The sequence below is a fragment of the Amborella trichopoda genome, chromosome 12 (assembly GCF_054954075.1).
Source record: "Amborella trichopoda isolate Santa Cruz 75 chromosome 12, AtrichopodaSantaCruz75HAP2 v2.0, whole genome shotgun sequence".
Lineage (NCBI taxonomy): Eukaryota > Viridiplantae > Streptophyta > Magnoliopsida > Amborellales > Amborellaceae > Amborella > Amborella trichopoda.
This window is the reverse complement of record NC_142347.1, coordinates 37,474,605-37,492,050: the sequence shown is the minus strand read 5'-3', so window position 1 is coordinate 37,492,050 and position 17,446 is coordinate 37,474,605. Positions and strand designations below refer to the sequence as shown.

Here is a 17,446-nt window from a genome sequence, read left to right as displayed (position 1 = left end):
TTTTTTACAACCACCCTGAAGTACAAATTTTGACTTTTTTGGATCAAAATACCATCTTTCGGCCATGTTTCAATATATTTTTCCATCACATTTTTTTGTTGGATCAATGCAAGCCAGTTTTGTGTGTCGAACTAACACATATTGGGCATTGTATTTTAGAAATACGGGTTAAAACATTTGTTATTTTTGTCCAAAAACGTACCTTTTTTTTATATGAGGGTGGTTGCAAAAAAAAAAATATTAGTATTAATAGTGTGGTATCAATTGGGGCCGAGTTTGGGGATGGTCCAGATGGGTCCAAATCTTGGATGCGAATACTATTCAATTCCAGGTTTGGTCAGGTCTGGGTTCTGTAATATTTTTCGAGTCCCAATATATAAAATAAAGCTAAATACATAGATATTTTAATTTTTGGATCAGCCCTAATTGGATGCAATGTATTTTCAAATCCGAGTCTGAATTCAAGACCCGACCAATCGCCACGCCTAGTCGAGGGTGCCTGTATAGTATAAAATGGGGGATAACTAAGACTTTTCGCAAACTCTATGGTTAAACATAAAAAAATAATAATTTTTTTTTGTGATCGTCTCGTATCTAAATGCTCAGACTTCAAAAATTTTATTTTTAATTACGCACCCGAAGTTATTTGATTTCACGTGGGATGGTTGTATAGACTTCCGAGTATCAAAGATAAAACGGTCTCATTGTACGCAATCCAATTTATTCTATATCTGATAAAGGACCGAACTCTGTGTACTCCCCAACGCTCCTTCGAGCCATGGCAGAAGAAAGTTCATCATCGGTAACACCATTCCTGGTACTTCACCGAGATTTTTCTCCTCGTTTTTAAGAGAGATACTGACTTTGGCAAATCTTTATCCGTCCTTTTTAATCATCTGATGTATTTTTCTCTGCTTTAAACACTTTTCATCGTATCATCCCTGGTATTTCTGGGAAATCCTAACATATTTCGTCCCTTTTGGCGTTTCCTGGATAAACTCTATTATTTTGAATCTCGACTCCTGTTTGTTCGTCATTTGATGAAATTTCCTCTTTTTTAAACAATTTAATGGCTCCTATGCTTTTGCAGCCTGAAATCTATGGAAGCGACTCAGGATGGGTTGAAGCTCGTACCTCGTGTGACCACCTCAGTGTGATTTCTTCTGATCTCAGTCATATTCCAGCCATGGATACTCCCTGCTCCAGGTTTCTTCTTCATTTTCTTAACACTCCTTTGTTTTCTTCTTTTACCCTTTTACCTCAGCTGAATCGAAATTAACAAGGCATTTTTGTGGGTTTCTGGAAAACTATATATCTGATAGGATTTCATTATGTGCTGAGTATGATATCTCATGCCTCTGGATGTCTTTTATTTGAGAATGCAACATGTTTGAGACTGGAATCATTTGAAGTTTTTGATAAATTTGTATGCTGAAGTTCTTTTTTAAATTTTTTCGTTTAATTTTTTTTTTTTATTTGTAATTTGGTTCTTCTGAAAGGATTGGAATTATTGTCGGATCATGTTCCTTTCAAGTGTTCTTTTCTTTTTCTTATACCTCTTGATGTATGGTAAGATAGTGCCCCCATTTTCCATAGTTTTTCCTTGTCTTTCCTTCTGCTCTATGTATCTATAACCCTCTTATTCACTGTTCCACCTTGCTAACACTGGACCTAATTTGAATTCCAAATTTTGATTAAAGGGGAAACCAAATAAACTCCTAATCCATTCATACCTTATTTGAATTAGAAACTAACTATCCCAAACCAAAAGTCCTAATCCTTTCTTTTTTTAAAATTTTCCCTATCAACTAAACTCCGACATTGTTAGGTTCCTAATCTAAAACATTATCTGCTCATTAAACACTTCAAAGTGATCCTTCTAATCTGTTCATTAAAAATTTCAAAGTGATACTTTCATAAGGGAAATTGAATGCCTGTGCTGCATAATCTCTGAGAGAGTTATTGTCACAAATTCAAAGAAAAAGTCTATAACATTAAAACCACCTGGCCTCTAAATCAACAAAAATAAATAATGCTACAATTTTGCTTTGCAAGATGTGTAGGATTAAAAAGTTTGTATTGGAATATAAAGAACAATATCAATATAGAATGGGACATTCATGAGTGCCATGATCAGGCCTGATTTAGGGTTGTTGATCTAATTATGCAGTGGATAGTTACTTTTCTTTTTTCTCTTTTTGTTTTTTTGGGTAGAGAAGTTCATCAGGGGATTCGAACTTGCGATGTAGTGTTGCAATTGTTAACATCTCAACTATTGAGTCCAAACCCAAACCGTAATAGGTAGTGGAAGGTGGTAGCCTCCTTGAGTGTTCGACATGGCCGGTCAACCCAAATCTTAGATTTGTAAAGTTAAATTTCGTTTGTGTTCTAATATAGTTTTTCTTTTTTATTTTGTTGTGGGGGGGGGGGGGCGCGATGGGGCATCTTTTCTTTCGTTGAATTATTTGGGCCCCACAAACATTCACAATTCGATCAAGCCTAGGGTTTGCAATATTCAAGCCAGGGTATGCTGATTTCAGCTTATGGTTTACTGAGTACAGCCTAGAAAACCTAGGGTATATTGGTTTCTTTCCTAGGGTATATTGGTTTCTTTCCTAGGGTTTGTGAAATGGCCAAACCCATGGCTAGGTCAGTTGGGGCAAGAATTTTTGATCAAGCCTAGGGTATGCTGATTTCAGCTTATGGTTTACTGATTACTGCCTAGAAAACCTAGGATTTATTGATGTTTTGCCTAGGCTTTGTGAATTTGGCAAACCCATGGCAGCAAGAAGGGGCTGTGGAAGGGGAGTACTTGTAGATCTGCCTCTTGATGCTAGTGATGAAGAGATTGAAAAGGCTAGAGATGAAGAGATTGAAGATCTCAAGATTCAAGTTCAACAGCTTGCTCACTAACTCGCCGATACCATTCATGGGTAAGAGGGTGATCTTTCTACTGTCGTGCTTCACATGAGGAGTCAGGTGAAGAGGAAAGAGATAGAAGACCTAGATGTGGGGGGCATCACTCTAGGGCTTCACTCTAGGGCTTTCAGTTTGAAGGTGGATATTCCTGAGTTTGTTGGTAGGCCTTAACCGAAACTTTCATTGATTGGTTAGATACTATGGAGAGGGTTTTTGATTGCTAAGAAATTCCCAGAAATAAAAAGATGAAAATTATTGCCATTTAATTGAAAAAAGGTGTCTCGGCATGGTGGGAAGCTTAGTGCCAAAAGAAAAAGCACGGGAAAGCCGAAAATTAATTTTTGGGAGAAGATGAAAAGAAAAATGAAGGAAAAATACCTACCTAAATATTATTTGCAGTCCCTTTATCAAAGAATGAATAGCCTTAGTGAAGGGGATAAGATTGTGGATGAATACACAAATGAATTTCATCAGTTAATGGCCCAAAGTGGTGTGGTTGAAAGAGAGGAGCAGTGCATAGCGTGTTATGTATGTAAACTGAACCACCCATACAAGAGTGGACTGGTAAGATTGAAGCTCAACAAAAAAGTCCCCCACCGAGTGGAATGTAGCCCATGGTGGTACGTGCATTCTTGGTGGTGTTTTTAAAGGAAAAAGTGACAATCTAGTGTTTGGTTAGGGTCTTGATCTGCTGGTTTGTCCAAATAGGAAGAAGAGATGGGTGATAGGACTGGCTCTAGTTGCCCTAATCGACCAAACAGCTGTGCAATTAAGTGCTTAGGAATTGGCATGTCTCCTCACATTACCCAAATAGGAAGATTGCCACCCTTTCAGAGGAAGTTTTTGAAGAGGATAGCAAATAGCCACCCGATGGAGACCCTATCTATGATAAGGTGCGTAACGAAGATGACACTGAAGTGACATTTTGTGACCATGGGTAATGGTGATCTGACTCAACATGATCACACCTCGGGTAGCAGAAGAAGAAAATTGGTTGTGCACAAACATCTTCCGCATATTGTGCACCATGTATGGTAAGATTTGTAATCTCATAATTGAGGGGAGTGGTTACGAGAATATCATTTCCCAAGAGATGGTAGATAAGCTGAAATTGTAGATAGAAAGCCATCCAAAGCTGTGCAAAATACCCTACTTGAAGAAGTGTAATGAGGCAAAAAATTTAAACACTGCTTGGTTTCTTTTTCGATTGGAAACATTATAAGGATGAAGTTTGGGGTGATGAAGTGCTTATGGATCTGTGCGTGCGACCTATTATTGGGGAGACCACGACAGTATAATTGGCACACTATCCATGATGAGTTTAAAAACACTTGCTCCTTTGACAAGGATGACGTAAAGGCGGTTTTAGGCCCATCCAAGAAGGAAAGTACATCCAAGTCAGATGAGGGCTATGCTAATCTTCTTTCTTTAGCAGAGTTTATGGAAGGATTGGATGAGACTAGTATGTCATGTGCAGTGATTCCTATGGACGTGCAGCCTACTAGTTTGGCTCCACCATGGTTAGAGCCATTAATGAGGGACTATCGTGATGTCATCCCATATGAACTTCCTAAGGGGTTACCTCCTATGTGGGACATACAACATCTCATAAACCGTGTTCCTAGGTTTGGCTTACCGAACTAGGCAGCGCATAGGATGAGCACAAAAGAACATAAGAGTTACAGGGACAGGTTACAGAGCTTTATAGAAGGTGTTCATTTGAAAGCGCATGAGTCCATGCATTGTTCTGACTTTATTGATGCCTAAGAAGGATGGGACTTAGCTATGTGCTTGAACAATGTGGCCTTTAATAAAATTACGATTGACTATTGCTTCCTAATTCTAAGATTGGATGGTATGTTGGACATTTTGGCCGGTCCTAATGTTTTTTCAAAGATAGAATTCAGGAGGGGGGTACCATTAGATGCACATTTCTCCAGAGGATGAGCAGAAGATTGCATTTAAAATGTGAGAGGGTTTTTATGAGTGGATGGTGATGCCATTTGGCCTCTCTAATGCTCTTAGTAACATCTTGAGGGTGGTGAATCAAGTATTTAAGCATTTTATTGGGAAATTTGTGGCGGTCTATTTTGATGACATATTAGTGTATAGCAATGGTGAGGAGGCACATGTGGAGCACTTGCGACTAGTGTCTGTTTTGTTACAGAAGTAGCTGTTGTATGTGAACCTGAAGAAATGCGATTTTATGATGGACAACTTGATTTTCTTGGTTATGTTTCAGTTGAGGGTATCAAGGTTGATAAAAAAGAAGGTACCAGTGATAAGAGATTGTGTAAAGAAGGGGGGTGTTTGTATGGACAGATGAGGCCAAGAAAGTTGTCAGCTAGTGAAACAGAAGATGACCGAGGCTCTTGTGTTGGCTCTTTCCGACTTTGGTAAAGTCTTTGAGTTGGATTGTGATGCATCGCATGTCAACATTGCTGCAGTGTTGAGCCAGAGGATGTGTCCTCTCGCCTGTTTCAGTGAAAAGCTGAATATACCCGACGACACTACTCTATTTATGATGTAGAGTGTTATGCTATAATTCAGGCTTTAAGGCATTGGTACCCTTACTTGATCTGGAGGGAGTTTCTTTTGTTCTCAAATCATGAAGTGGTAAAGTACATTAATATGCAGCATAAACTAAATTGGCGGCATGCTAGGTGGGTAGGCCTATTTTCTAGAGTTTACTTTTGTCATACGGCATAAGGTAGGCAGTCAAAACAGAATGCTCTGAGCAAAAGGTTAGCTTTATTGACTACCATGACAACCACCATTACAGGTTTGAGTTCGTGAAGGACCTTTATGCAAGTGATGTTTTTTTGGGTAAGTATTGCAAGTGATGCAAGTGATGTTTTTTTGGGTAAGTATTGCAAGTGATGCAAGTGATGTTTTTTTGGGTAAGTATTGCAAGTGATGCAAGTGATGTTTTTTTGGGTAAGTATTGCAAGTGATGCAGTGATGTTTTTTTGGGTACGTATTGCAAGTGATGCAAGTGATGTTTTTTTGGGTAAGTATTGCAAGTGATGCAAGTGATGTTTTTTTGGGTAAGTATTGCAAGTGATGCTGATTTCAAGGAGACATGAGTTCAGTCAAGTAATGGGGTTAGTGGAGATTTTCTGATTCAAGACTTCTTTTCAAAGGAAATCGTCCATGCATACCTCAGGTTCCCTTAGAGAGACTCTTATGGCAGAGCTTCATGGAGGAATTCTTGGTGGACATTTAGGGCGAGCAAAAACCATAGTATTGTTGGAGTCTAAATATTACTGGCCAAGGTTGAAGGGGGATGGTACTCGTGTTGCAGAGAGGTATTTTGTACATGTCAGTTGGCTTGGCTAAGGGGCAATGACAAAACACCAGGCTTTATTCTCCACGTCCTATTCATAATGCACCTTGGGAGGATGTTAACATGTATTTTGTGCTGTGTATTCTGAGGATTCAAAGAGGTATGGACTATAGATTTGTGGTAGTGGATAGATTTTGAAAAATAGTTCATTTTATAGCTTGCAAGAAGACGTTGAATGCTACACATGGTGCTAATCTATACTTCAGAGAGGTAGTGAGATTCCATGGTATTCCGAAAACGATCACTTCAGATCGGGATACGAGGTTTTTCTCAGGCATTTTTAGGGAACCTTATAGAAGAAATTTGGTTTTCGATTACAATTCAATAGTGCCCGTCGCTCACAGACAGATAGGTAAATTGAAGTGGTGAATCATACTTTATGGAGTCTTCTTAGAAGCATTGTGTGGGACAAGAAAACTAGGGGTTCTAGTGCTGCTGCATGTAGAATTTGCCTGTAACAGAGCTCATAGCAGGTCAATTGGCAAGAGTCTATTTAAAGTGTTTTATGAGCGGAATCCTACCCATTCATTAGACTTGATTCATTCTAGAATAATGGGAAGAGTCATACTACTATAGAGGAGTTGGTTGAGCAGATGAAAGTAGTACATGAGCAGGTGTGCGCTAATTTAGAAGCTAATGTAGCCATGTATAAAGAATTTGCAGGAAAAGATCGTCGTTTCGAGGAGTTCTGTGGGGTGATTTGGTATTGGTGCATGTCTTAGGAAGGAGAGGCATCCAGCAGGCAAGTACAACAAACTGAATGACAGGAAAGCAGGACCACTCATGATCTTAAAGAAGATGGGTAGCAGAGTGTATGAGGTCGTTTCTTCACATGTTGAGACCTCTGATATTCTTGACATTGTTGATTTGTCCGAGTATCATGGGCTAGAGGCTGGTGAAGGCAAAGGTTTTATCTTGAGTGCAGAGTTCTCCTCAACTGAGGGCGAATAATGACATGGGAAGTAGGACAAACGAAGACTATCATCCATTGGAGCAGTATATTCGTCCTAACGCATGCACCTATTTGGAGGATATAAATTCCAGATGAGCTACCAAGAAGAATAAGAGGAGCACACTGATAGGATGATTTCTTTTGTTGATTTTAGTTTATTAAAATTATTTTCTATTTTAGTTTTAATTTCTTTTTTTTTTGGGGTTAAAGTGAGGGACACATAAGGTATTTTACTTTAAGTTAGGGTATTTTATTTTAAAGTTATAAAGCGAATTACCTTCCCTAATCCACAAAATCACCTCCTTGGTGATTTTCTGGGCCACAAATCATAATGCCTTCAAAGGGGTATCCGCAATGTCTTTTGTCCTCAATTGGGAGCTCGTCATCCACTTCCAACCACGACGGGTGGGGAGAGCAGAGAATTGGTCTCCTCCTCCTGCTGGCCTTACCTGACTAAATTTTGACGAGTGTTTCCTCGGGAACCCTGGTCCTTCCAGAACAGGAGGGGGCTTCAGAGATCACCAAGGTAACATCCTGGCCTCCTTCTCCAATCATATTGGCCATGCTGACTCACAGCTGAGCGAGTCCTTGGCTCTTCTCTTGGGGCTCAAATTGCTTAACCCTGGCTGGGGTCTCCCCCTCTTAGTAGAAGGAGATGCCAGAAACTCATTTCTTGGGCTGCTGGTGTGTCGCCACCCCCTTGGTACCTTGCTTCGATCTTCGACGAGATTTCTCACATCTGTAGGGACATTCCTGTCTCTTGGAGGCATACTTGGAGGGAATTCAACACCCTCGCAGACCAATTGGCTAGAAAGGGAGCACTCGCACAGGTGGTGGAACACTGACGCATGGCTCAGAGCTTCTGTACTTCTCGGCCTCATTTTTGTTCCACAGGGATGGTTGTTAGTCCCCTAGCTAGGACCTGTCCATTCTCTGGCTCTCTTTTTTACATCTCTGTAATGGGCATCTCATATGCGCCTCGATCATTTTTGGTATAGGGTTACGGGTTACTCTCCTAAGGCTAACCAATTTTTTTCTGTGAGGCCGGGGCTGTGGGCCTCCAGGCCTTAATCCTGTATTCCTCTTTCTATTAATACAGTTAACAGTTTAAAAAAAAAAAAGTTATAAAGGAGATGCATGGAGGAGAAGGGGGACTCTTCACGTGATTTCAAAATAAGAAAAAGAAGGAAGCTTTTAGCTTTGAAGGCCTAGTTAGGGTTTGAAGAAGAAATCTGGGATTTCTTCAAGTTGCGCTTGTGCTTGCTTGGAATATGTTTAACTTTCTGTTTTCGTCATCAAATTCCAGATAGCGATTGTATTAAAATAAGAATACCTCATTAGATGGGCATGGAGGAAGGTTCTTGGCACTTGGTGAACATTTTTGAGGAAGTATTTGAGGTATGTTAGGATAGATGAATTATGAATACTTTGCAGATGCTCGGCAAATAGTGGTGTAAATTGATATTATGTTTCTTTGGTGGGAGTTGCTCATGCACCACCTCGGCAAATGTTTTAACTAAACGTTACCCGCAAAAAGAAAAAAGAGAATATCTCTCATTGCTGATAGGAAGATAATATGAGCTATAAGTATAGAAATATGCCAACTGCTAGGAGTTCAGGAAGGATTTGTTCGTGTGGACAACATAGTGAAATTTCCGACATTTTACAATCTGCTTGAGCTCTATTAGCTTTTTCAGTCTGAGGCTTTTCTATATAAGGAGCTGCTGACCCAACTGAAGATCAACACGTATTTGATCATTACATCTTGATTATTTGGACATCAAACAAACCCGATTGGAGATCACTTAACAACCTTATCCCCATAAAACACAGCTCTTAGGGTGTCTGAAGAGCTATAACCTTATCCCCATAAAACACAGCTCTTAGGGTGTCTGAAGAGCTATAACCTTATCCCCATAAAACACAGCCCTTAGGGTGTCTGAAGAGCTATTCCAAAGAAGAAAATCATATCATATGGATACCAGATCTTGGTTGTAACTTTTGACGAGGCATTGTGCATTGTAGTCTTTCTTTGTGAATTTTCCACTGCCTTCAGGGTAGTTGCATGGTGAGGTGGATTTCCATTGTCTTCAAAGTGTGTACATGTCAGGGTAATCTATGAGAATTTGAGCTATAGGATATAAGGTGCAAGGTGGGCTAGGACTGGCTATGGGCCTGAGATCAATGTTCTAGTTGATGATTAGTTCATATAACTAGATTCTATGATGGTTTTAATTAAGGGGCGTGTTTTCTATAAGGCTGCAACCTTAAGCAATCCAATTAAGATGCACCTTTGAGTTTTATTATAACATATAATTTTGGTGTAAACAATTCTTAGGATTATCTAAAATTCTATTTTTTTATAGTTATAAAATTTTAAACTCCAAAAATGGTTAAAATCAAGTAGATCTATAGACGTACGAAATCTTGAAAATGGATGGTCAAGATAATGTGTTGCATGATGCACTATTTATGGGACTCAAAATCTGTTTTTTTCCATATTCATACATCTCGATGTCGTGATGATCAATTAAAGGGTTTTCAACATTAAAATAACCTTTTCCAATGGATTTTTGGGGCACATCTTTGATTCTACATTTTAAGGTTGCAACCTTATATAAACTTTTTCCTTTAATTTAAGAAAAAAAAAAAAAAAAAGAATAGAAAAAACAAGATCCTCTAAGGTGTAAGGCTCATGTTTTCTTATGGATATTGTTGAGATCATGGGTTTCTTTGGGTATATATGGGTTCTTGTTTGTGCAACGTCGTCCTAGAATGACACCGGTGAGGAAGGGTGATTTGGTTCACGTGTAAGGCTATAAAAAGGCAAGGGGAAGGCCCAAAAGGATATGGATGGAAGTAGTGAGAAAAGATATGGTGACTTATGGCTTGACTGGGGAGATGACTCTTGATAGAGCAAAATGATGGAACATGATTCGTGTAGCCGACCCCACATGGTTGGGCTAACCGGATAAGGCTTGGATGGTGATGATAATGATAGGGGTTCGTGTTGCTAACATTTCTGTCACAGAATGAGATAACATGTGAAATGTGAAATGAAAGCTTTATGACTTCCCCCATGATTTCCCCCTTTCCTACTGAAATATGGAAGTCTTGAAACGCTCCCAAGCTGCACACCAATGATAGGTACTAGAAAGGATATGAACATTCAGTGGCCTAGTGACTCTTAGTTAATATCAATTGAAGTATTCGGAGGAACATTGTGCTAATCAGTGGTGCCTTGGAGCTTGTAACAATTGTCTAAGTAGGGGTGGAAGATCTCATTCATAATGCTACAAAAGGTGGCAGGGGCATTTGTTAAGCCAAAAGGCATTACTAGGAACTCAAAAGCTCCGTACCTCGTTACACAAGTCGTCTTGTGCTCATCCCCTTCCACGATCCGCACTGGGCAACTTTGGGGTATGTCTTTCTAAATACTTGTAGCTGGTAGTAGGTCGGGGTCCACCTAGTTGGACCCAGACTGTGTCGAGTCAAAGTCATTGGACCCGGACCGAGACTCAGACCCAAACCCGGATTGGGTCGGCTCGGGGTCTAGATTAAAGAAGAATAAATTTTATTTGTTATATTTTATAGAATATAAATGTAAATAGGCACATATGTTAATATAAAAATATTTCATATACATATACATATACATATACATATACATATATGTTAATATAAACATGTGTCGGATTAGGTCAGTTTGACCTTGACTCAGACCCGACCCACCCCGACTTGATAAGATCCAGGATGGACCCATCCCCAAACTCTGCACAGGTCGGGGTCACCGACCCACTAGGTCCAATATTTGGTTCCAGATCTGAACCCGTGTCGGGTAGGCGGGTTAAACCGACCCAATTGCCACCCCTAGCTGGCAGAATATTACAGATAGCTACACTTCTGAAAGGCAAGATTGTGACCCTACAGCTAAGCATTATTTTTCAGTCAAGGTAGAAGTCTGCTTCTTATTCTTAGTATGTTTATGTCAGAAACCCATACCATGGGATTCTTGGGTGGTTATTCATAGAAATCATGCATTTTTAGTTAAATAAGCAATAAAGATAGATAGTCAAGGGACAAAATGCCGTTTCTTCATGAAGTCCTATTACTGGCTTGACGGTTTGAAACCTGTATGGGCTCATTTCAGGCATCGGACATATAATCAGTAACGGACGAGCCCTAAGTCAATTAACTACATATAAGATAGAAAATGATAGTGGCTTACCTCAATGTGGTTTGGAAGGATATTGATTGAAAGGAAGGAGGCTAAAACGTGCCCGGGTACTATCTACCAGCCTCTGTGCCGAGAGGGTCTGCAGTAATTGTAAAGGTAGAAGGAGAGAATGGTTGCTGGACATGGCGTTCCAACTCACTCTATATGTCTTCCAAAACCTCTCTTTCCCTATTGTTAGAGAACCAAGAATAAGTGTCTCCAAAGATAGATTTGATAATCTTAAAAATAAAACAAGCTCACAAAATTACCATGGTTTCATGAACTTCTGTAGATACAGTTAGTGACAAACTGCATGAGAGACCACCCTTGTGTTTGATTTGTGGGGACTGGAGAAATAAAGGCCTAGATGTATTTGGACCTAGAGCAATTCCAAAGGCATATATCCACTATCTTTTATTTTGTCAGAAAGAAACTTAGTGCATGAGTTCCTGAAAACTTGCATTGCCCTTTGGATGTTTGTGACACAGAGGTAACAAGAATTTTCTAAAAACTCAAAAGAGGAAATGAGAAGCTTTGTAGTGTAAATGTTATGCTCAAATTATATTGATGCATTAACCTAAGATTGATTGTAGAGTTTATGTCCCCTTTGATTCCCTCCCAATCAACTTGACCTACAATACTAGGATACATTTTTTTTTGTAAGTTACATGATCATTTGACTTACGCCCTCCTATTCATGGATTCTTTGACTCCTTATAACCTCTGGCAGAGGTAATGATCCATTTATGACTTTATAGAAATTCCCGCCCCTCACAAGGGCTCATATTTTAATCAGGGTTCTCTCATCACTTATAGTGCAAGCCAACAGAATGCAAGCCAACACTGAGATGCTCCTTAATGTTATAGACCTCTGTTTCCAATAAAGTACAAAATAATTCTTAGAATAATCAATACTATTAAAGCAGTTAGAAAAGATACTATGATCACAGGCAGTTTGAAATCATTTGATGTTTATGTAAATGTGGTCTCCGTCACTTGGAAAAGTTATTATTCATCTCAGGATATGCGAATACTTGATCTGGTTTTATATTTATGGTTTTCTTGAAAAGCAAGGGCCTAAGACCTCATAATTCAAATATATTCTGGCAAGATCACTTTTCCCCTGCCGCAATCCTATGCTTGTAACTTGCATCTTCCATGAGAAGTTCGCTTGCACAAATTCTTATATGGGTAGCTAACCTTTCAGGTGTGATCATCCAGCTGAAAATTGGTTATGCCTCAGTTGTAACAACATTTTCTGCAGTCGCTTCATTAATGGCCACATGCTTGAGCATTATCAAGAAGCTGGTCATTGTCTTGCTCTCAGCTATAGGTATTTAAACCCTTGTTAATTTGCTTTTCACTTGGACATTCAGTTTTCTTGTATTTTTCTGGATATCTTAAAGAAACACTTCCAAATAGAATTCTCTCTCTCTCTCTCTCTCTCTCTCTCTCTCACTACTTCACTTAGATACTTGTCGGCTTTGTCTCGTTTTTCTCTGGCAGTGATCTATCAGTTTGGTGTTTCTTGTGCGACGCTTATCTAGATGCACAAGTGATTTTACAACTCCGACCTGTCTATGAAACTGCTCACCTACTGAAGTTTGGAGAAAGCCCCCCCTTTCTGAGTATGGAACTAGGTTAAGATCTTCACCCGGTCAACTTTTAGAGGCATTTTGATAAAATATCATTTCGACATTGTTCTATAATCTAGATTATAGCTCTTAGAACAGCATTAATTTATATATCCATCATATGAACATATGGTCTATGGACTATTAAGCTCTCTCAAGAATTCCAATTATTTAAAAAACAATCATATGAACATATGGTCTATGGACTATTAAGCTCTATCAAGAATTCCAATTATTTAAAAAAAAGAAAGAAAAAAAAAACACCTCCATTCAATCACCTTTTTATAACTCTCCTCTGAATCTACCTCTAATAGTTGATGTGGCCTAAAGAGCACAGAATGGTAGTTCCTATTCTTCCTTTTGTCTCGCTCATTTCTTGGTTCTCTTCGATACTCTTAGAATCTCTCTTAACTCTCATCTCCCCCCTTACCCCCCTCTTCTCTCTCTCTCGCTCCTCTTTACCCTGCCCCCTTCCCCCCTCTTTTCTCTCTCTCTCTCTCTCTCTCTCTCTCCTCTTTACCCTGTTGGGGTGTGTTATGTAATAGAATACAGAGAGTTTCGAATGGGTTGAAAGTTTGGGCGCATTTTCAAAGGGCTTAAATTTCATAACATGGGAGTTTTTGTGAGGGGTGTTTTAAAAATTCACCACAAATGAGTGCCTCGACAATGAGCTCTCATAATGTGGATCAAATGATATCCGTTTCTTTAATTTGGTGGGTATCTGAAAAAGGTATTAAGAGATTCCTTTTCAACTTTCATAGGATTTGGAAATCACCGGAGGGGTGTTCAAAAAAGTTCATTGTAAAGCAACAATACAATCGAGTTGTCCTGCCGCTACGATAAACCTGTTCAATCTTAAAATCCACCTTATGATCGCTTCATATTAAGCTGAGGAATGATAGATAATTGTTTGGAGAATATGTGGTTAAAATGTCGGTGAATTGATTAAAAAAATAAAAGAAAAAAGAAAAATTTCGATTTGGAGGGACAATCATCTGATGTTCTACTGTAGACGGCTGAATTGGAGCTCGCCACGAGCTAAAATAAGTTGACAACCTCAAATCAAAATAAAGTATTTTGTGAGGTAGGGAAAAGCCTTGGTAACCGATTAATTAAAATTTCATGTAATTTGGGTATCATTAAGCTGGATAAATAAGTCCAATATGAATATGTGTAATAAGTCCAATATGAATATGTGTATGTGCTCATCCTCATCTATTACACTCTGCAGCAAACTGATGAAATAGAGTTTGTAACGAGTGAAAACGGTTAACGACATCCAATCAAGATAGGATTTTTTTTATTTAGATATGGTGCAGGTGGCATACGGATGCATCCATAGCCATAGAGGTAAGGTTCACTTTCAAATTTTATCATGGTATATAATTTTGATATAAAATGTTCTTAGGATTATCTCAAAATCTATTTTTATATCTAATTATAAATTTTAAATTTAAAAAATGGTTAAAATCAAGTATATCCACAAACATATGAAAATAGTGAAAATAGACGGTGTAGATAATATGTTGTAAAATGCACTATTTTTGAGACTTAAAATCTTTTTATTTTTCATGGTCATACATCTTGATGTCGAGATGATCAATCAAAGGTTTTCTCAACATTAAAACTACATTTTTTGATGGATTTTTGAGGTGCGTAGTTCAACATGATAAGGTTGCATCCTTATATAAACTTTTTCTTTTAGATATTGGAATACCTTGGGGACCTACTGTTTTGGTGATCGGCCAGTATTAAAAAAAAAAAAAAAAAGTAAAAAAGAAAGTATGTAAAATCCCAAAAATAAAGTATGTAAAATCCCAAAAATAAAGAATTTGGTTTGGAGTACATTTTTTTAATATTCTTTACATTATAGTAAAGACTAAAATTTGTTTTGATCATTAATATGCATATTTATATTTTCCTATTTTTTTAGAAAATTTTATAATACCTTTAGACACAAATTGATTCTCTTAAATATTTTTTATTTATTTATTAATTTTCTACTTCATTTGAATGTATTTTGTTTTAATCATTCTTTATATATTTTTTATATTTTAGTAGATGTTTTTTATATTTTTATTTTTTTATTTGTTTCAACAATTTTTTGAGCGCCCGAAACTTGTGCAATTAGAATAGTTGAATCGGCCAGTTTACCAGGTAGACTGGTTAAACCTCTACGGACCCATGTCCGGCTAACCATTTTAGTTCGATTTTGTGAACAATGGTTCCTCCTCACAAATTCTGTCATACAGTTATGTGGCTCATCTCATAGATTATTTCTGCTTTGGGGGTGTGGTTCTTATGTGCAAAGTCAGTTCTGTAGTTAGAGATATTATTTAATAGAAATGCGCACGTATACTATACTCGTTCAGGAGCATAGTTTACTCCTACTCCCTCAGTCAGAAAGAAGACCTACTTGGATCTTCATTTTTAATATACATCGTGCATTGTTTTTTGTTTATAAAATTTATACCAAGTCGAATCTCTTTGCGACCAACCAGAAAGCTATTTCGGAATTTTATCTGGTTTATCCCAAGTCACCTGCTTATTTCCCTCTTACTAAAACAAGAGCTCCCTAAAGTTTCTAGCTTCTATTAAAGTGGGGTTATCTCCTACTCCTCCCATATTCCATGTTTTAAACAATCTTAAAATTATAACATGGTTGTGGAATTATCCTGAAAATATTTTTAAAGATCAATAAAACTGAGAAATCACGTTAGTTCATTGTATTTTTTTTTTTTTTTTTAATAATAATAAAAAAATTGTGTGGTCATAGTCCTCTCATAAATTGAATGGGTATTTTTAAAAAAAAAAAATGAAGAGGGAAAACGTTGTTGGGCATGATGGTGTTTTCAAAAAAGGTTGAGGTTTACATAAGGTTGCAACCTTAAATAATCAAAGCCATGTGAGACCTGATCATGACTCCACTTCACTGGTGAAGTCATCAGATGGGAATTCGGTCTCACTGGCTTCCCCAACCAAACAAGGAAAGTGGCTGGACAAGATATTATAATTTACATCGAAGTATAAAGATGAGGAGGATGAAGCTCTAGAGTACGTGGAAGAGAAGGCAAAATTGAGGAGTGAAAGGCAAAATAGTTGCTCAAAAACTGGAGAAGCGAGTTGAGGTCAATGTGAGGAGCTCAAGGTCACCACGGCTTTGGAAAATACAATTTATGGTTATATGTTGAAATTCCAAAAAAAAACCCATCAATTTTGCCCATTTAATAATATATATAAACCTTGTGTATAAACAGACAAGTCAACTTGGATGATAGTATTTTCCTCAAAATAGTTTTTTATCCATTGTTTCGAAGTCAAATGTCAAGATCACATATCATTGTAAGTAGATTGGTTACAAGTTGACCTAGATATCATTAGCCCAATGATACGCTTTGTGAAGTATCTCTCTATGTGATTTTCATTAAGTGATCCAATGGTAGTACCAACTGTGCAGGATGAGAACATACTCTAGGAAATGTGTTCGGTTTGGCGGGCGCAACAATGTGATGTCAAGAGCTTCAGTCTCACCCGATCCCAAGTTAACATTCAGGAAGAAAACTTGCTAAGACAAAATTTACTATGCAGGAGACATAATGCTTGTTATTTGCTCAAGCAGGACGACGATCATGAATGGCCTAGAGGCCTATTTATCCGGGGAAGTTTCGATATGGATTTTCGTGCCAAAAACTATTAGAGCAATGCTTAAACAGAGGATGAGAGTTTCTCAAGCATGAAAAATATCAAGATTGTTGTTCTGTGGTTTGGGCCCCCAGGGCTATCATATATATCTGAGAATCGGTTACAATTGCATTTCACGTCACAATGTGCACTTATGGATAAGTGATGTTGGTCAAATCCATGAAAACACAACTTCACTTATGCTTATTTGGTAGGCATGTAAAATTCGTGTAGCCGGCATCAATTAATTGATAAAAGGCTATGATGCTGGTGATGTAAAATTTATTAAGTAGAAGAGTACATCAGAATTCAAGCTCCAAACTAGAGGAAACAAAGGGTCAATCTGCCTATCAAAATCTTTATCTGCACTGGTAGAATCCTTCCATCTAACTGATGAAAACAAAGTTTAGCAGTCCACCATAGAGTAATTCCATATTATATATTGTAGATGTACTTTTTGAAGAGAAGCATGCCTTCCTCATGCAAGCAGATGACGAGGGAGAGACTACCATCTCCCTTAGGACTAGGCAACAGATAGGACTGCCCCTCATGTTTTATGACCCCAGGCCCTATAAACAGAGGCCTCCCCCCATCCAAAATGTGCCTCACAAATGGGTAGCTTTGCCCAACTAACGACCCCAATGTTAGGGTACTCAAATGTGTGGGCCCCTGCATCAGTGCCTCGGGGTTAGGATGCA

At 38.2% G+C, this 17,446-nt stretch overlaps 1 protein-coding gene across 1 annotated transcript; it reads left to right on the top strand.

The window, feature by feature from the left end:
- The first annotated feature begins 706 nt into the window (after positions 1-706).
- On the top strand, positions 707-14,039 carry LOC18421807 (histone deacetylase-like protein). Its single transcript, XM_006826622.4, has 4 exons — positions 707-817; positions 1,091-1,206; positions 12,641-12,766; positions 12,940-14,039. Exons 1-4 carry the CDS (start codon positions 779-781, stop codon positions 13,076-13,078), a joined length of 420 nt encoding a protein of 139 aa, XP_006826685.2. The 5' UTR covers positions 707-778; the 3' UTR covers positions 13,079-14,039.
- The last annotated feature ends 3,407 nt before the right edge of the window (positions 14,040-17,446 follow it).

What these genes read in the sequence shown, in the direction of transcription:
- LOC18421807 (XM_006826622.4), top strand. Translation starts at nt 779, where the DNA reads ATGGCAGAAGAAAGTTCATCATCGGTAACACCATTCCTG. An exon ending in CATCGGTAACACCATTCCTG is followed by an intron (nt 818 to 1,090) that starts GTACTTCACCGA and finishes ATGCTTTTGCAG; the next exon opens with CCTGAAATCTATGGAAGCGA. An exon ending in ATGGATACTCCCTGCTCCAG is followed by an intron (nt 1,207 to 12,640) that starts GTTTCTTCTTCA and finishes CTAACCTTTCAG; the next exon opens with GTGTGATCATCCAGCTGAAA.